The sequence below is a fragment of the Pteropus alecto genome, unplaced genomic scaffold, assembly GCF_000325575.1.
Source record: "Pteropus alecto unplaced genomic scaffold, ASM32557v1 scaffold3061, whole genome shotgun sequence".
Classification (NCBI taxonomy): domain Eukaryota; kingdom Metazoa; phylum Chordata; class Mammalia; order Chiroptera; family Pteropodidae; genus Pteropus; species Pteropus alecto.
Genome location: NW_006431202.1, coordinates 29,776 through 33,098, shown reverse-complemented (window position 1 = coordinate 33,098; position 3,323 = coordinate 29,776). Strand labels below are relative to the sequence as shown.

Sequence of the window (3,323 nt, the reverse complement as noted above, 5' to 3'; positions counted from 1 at the left end):
TTAGAATTCACTGCCTGTTGCTTCATCATTAGAAACAAATGTTTTTAGTATGATTGACACATTTTTTAATATAGCTACAGTCAACTTACTACAGAAAAGATTTTTCATAGCATTTTCCGTCTCCAAATTTCTCAGGGTGTATATTAAAAGATTCAACATGGGAGTGATAACCATATAAAACACAGTTATAAATTTATCAGTGGGGAAGTTGGAAATGGGTCTAACATACATGAAAATACAAGGAACAAAAAAACAGGAAAACCACTGTGACGTGAGAACAGCAGGTAGACAGAGCTTTGCGCCTCCCTTCCTGACTGTGACTTTTAAGGGAATTTAGGATGACTCCATAAGAGATCAGTAGAAGGACAAAGATTACACCACCATACAGATTAAACCACTATTAACAACCACCGTGAATCCTACAAAATAGGTGTCAGTGCAGGTGAGTTCCAATAATGGGTACATGTCACAGGCGAAGTGGTCAATAACTTTAGGACCACAGATGGGAAGGCTGTACACAATGAAAATTTGAACCACAGAGTGCACCAAACCTCCAACCCAGGACACCACCAGAAACAGGAAGCACACCTGTCTATTCATGACCGTTAGGGAGTACAGTGGCTTGCAGATAGCCACATATCGATCATAGGCCATCACCATCAGTAGGAAGAGCTCAGCACATCCAAAAAAGTGGTCCAGAAACAGCTGTCCCATACAAGCTGAGAAGGAAATTGTCTTTTTAGCAAGCAATAGGTCTATGATCAATTTCAGTGAAATGGTAGTAGAATAAACCACATCCATGAGTGACAGAGAGGCAAGGAAGAGGTACATGGGGGAGTCCAGGAAAGGGCTGGCAAAAACAGTCACTGCAATGAACAGGTTGCCCAGCACTGTCACAATGTAGATGAGTAAAAATATGACAAATAATACTTTTTGCCCCTCAGGATCCTGAGTGAGGCCCAGGAGGATAAATTCTGTCACATTGTTAGACTGTCCCATTGACTCTTCTATAAGGGCTGGTTCATGGATGAGAGGTCAGGAGACGAGACCTGTAATAAAATCATGAATATGACTATGAATACATCCATTATGCTCTGGATACAACTTCTGATTATATCTGCTACAGTGGTTTACACACAATAAACTTTTAGTAAATATCTATGAATCCAAAGAGCCCATTATACCTTCTCTTGACAATTTCTCTTCAGATAATTTTGCTGGTGCTACAAGTAACAGGTTCTATCTTTAAGTCTTCGTGGATCGTCCACAGAGAAGAGGAATCAAAAGCCCGACATCAGTCACACGTTTCTTATAGTCTTCTTTAAATCATGTCAGTCTGTGGCACAGAAGTCAGCAGTGATAAACTGGAACAGGGTTCCAGCCCTTCAGAAACTCATCTCTGCTGGTGGCAAAACAACTGTAAATACACTGGCATAGAGTAAGCCATCTGAGTTGGTAGCATTTGTGATAAGTACCTTTACCATATGATCTAAGTCCCATCAAAAATAAAGGCTCTACTGAAATAACTCACTTAATACTGTGGTGATCCACAATTAGAGGTTCAGTCCTCCATGACTCAGGATGTTCAGTCTTCATGGATATCTCATTAAATTTCAAGAGACCATACTTTGAACTGTATCAAATAACTACAAAATTATTTAGCACATCGTTCTGCCAGTGATTTGATCTGATTCTGTGACTGCCAGATGTTTTTTCTTTGACTGTCACCTATTTAAGGAATTTTAGTTTTGTCCGCTTAATCTCTGCCTAGCCCACAACCCTTAACACGCATACACTATTAGGTATTCAGAATGTATTCTTAAACTAACTGAATTATATTAGAAGCTAGTATCCTTTTATTCAAAACTTGCGGTAACCTAGGTAATGAGGGAGGAGAACACAGATACTGAAAAGGGAGATAAGGAAAAGGGGACATGATTTTATTTTTAATGCTTCTTAGGTTTGAGAGAGATCTAAAACAGATTTTCAGGGTCTAGATTCCAAAAGGCAGCATACTCAAGGGGATGTCTGAGCAAAGTGTGAGAAGGCATCGGTTTGAGCCATTTAAAATGTAATTGCATGTCTGTCTCATTGGAAAATAATGGACTTGAACTGGAAAACCTCAGAAATCTTTGCAGTCTAAGTATCTATAAAACTTTTTGTGCAGCACCAACTTATTATTCTATTCTGCTGACATTTTTCATATCTTTATAATTAAAGAAAAATCTTTAGGCCTATCATTTTGACTTGAACGATGTTAGCCAGTGATAAATGGGATTTTACAATTACAAAGATTGAATAATAACTACAAGATACTCATTCAGCATCTAACTATTTAACACCCAAAACATCCTCCAGAGGAGAGTGCAGCACAATGATGAATAACATGGACTCTGAAGCTGCATTTCCTGTGTTGAAACCCCAGCTTTGCCACTTCCTGTCTAGGTGAACATGAGCAACGTTATAAACCTCTCTGTTCCTCAGTTTCATCATATTTATAATGAGGTACTGATAGTGCCTACCTCTTTGGCAGTTATTTTATTATGAGTCAAATACCTGAAGACCACCTGGCACCCATAAAGTTTCACTAAATGACAGCTGTGATCAATATTCTTGAATGCTTCACTATGAACACTGCATCAGAAGAAATCATCTGGATCTTTGTCAATTTCATAAGGAATATAAACATAGTCCACGATCAAAAGAATGTTATAACTATAATTTGCAAATCCCTCTGTGGGCATGGGGTAAGATTGGATGTCTTAGGGATGACCCATTTTAGGATGTATGAGGTATAGCATTTGCCTGTGATGGAATGTATTTTGACTAGAAGCAAGCAGAATAATAGGGAAAAAAATATGATCCATGCACCTCAGGAAGACCTAAATAGTGGGAAATGAAAGGAATGAAGGGTCAAATGAGGAAGGAGAAATTATATTTAAGAGATCAATATCCACAAGTAATAAGAATATTAATGTGATAAGTAAGTGATATTAGTATTCCTTAAAAGTCTTCAAAAAGACTTTCTTGAATGAGGAAGCGCTGAAGGCCCAATCCCCTATGTCTTCCAGAAGTTATTCAGGAGGCCTCTTGAGAAGAAATAACAAAAATACACGTAACACATTTTAATAAAGAAAAGAAAATGCAAAAAGAAAAGATTCGATTCCTCAGATTTCCCACATACAATGAAAAGGACAAACTTAAACAAACGAAAAAAGTTGCACAACTAGAGATGCAAACCCAAACTCTTTGCTTATTCACTGCTGAGGAAATTATAGGATTACTAAACCTCAAATGGAGAAGCTGAATCCAACCACACAGAT

The 3,323-nt window shown here is 37.9% G+C and overlaps 1 protein-coding gene across 1 annotated transcript; it reads right to left on the bottom strand.

The window, feature by feature from the left end:
• Positions 1-999, bottom strand: LOC102884462 (olfactory receptor 4A5-like). The gene is given in 3 exon segments (XM_015596813.1): positions 1-252; positions 254-373; positions 376-999. Coding segments are annotated over 3 exon segments (996 nt in total).
• Positions 1,000-3,323: the final 2,324 nt, after the last annotated feature.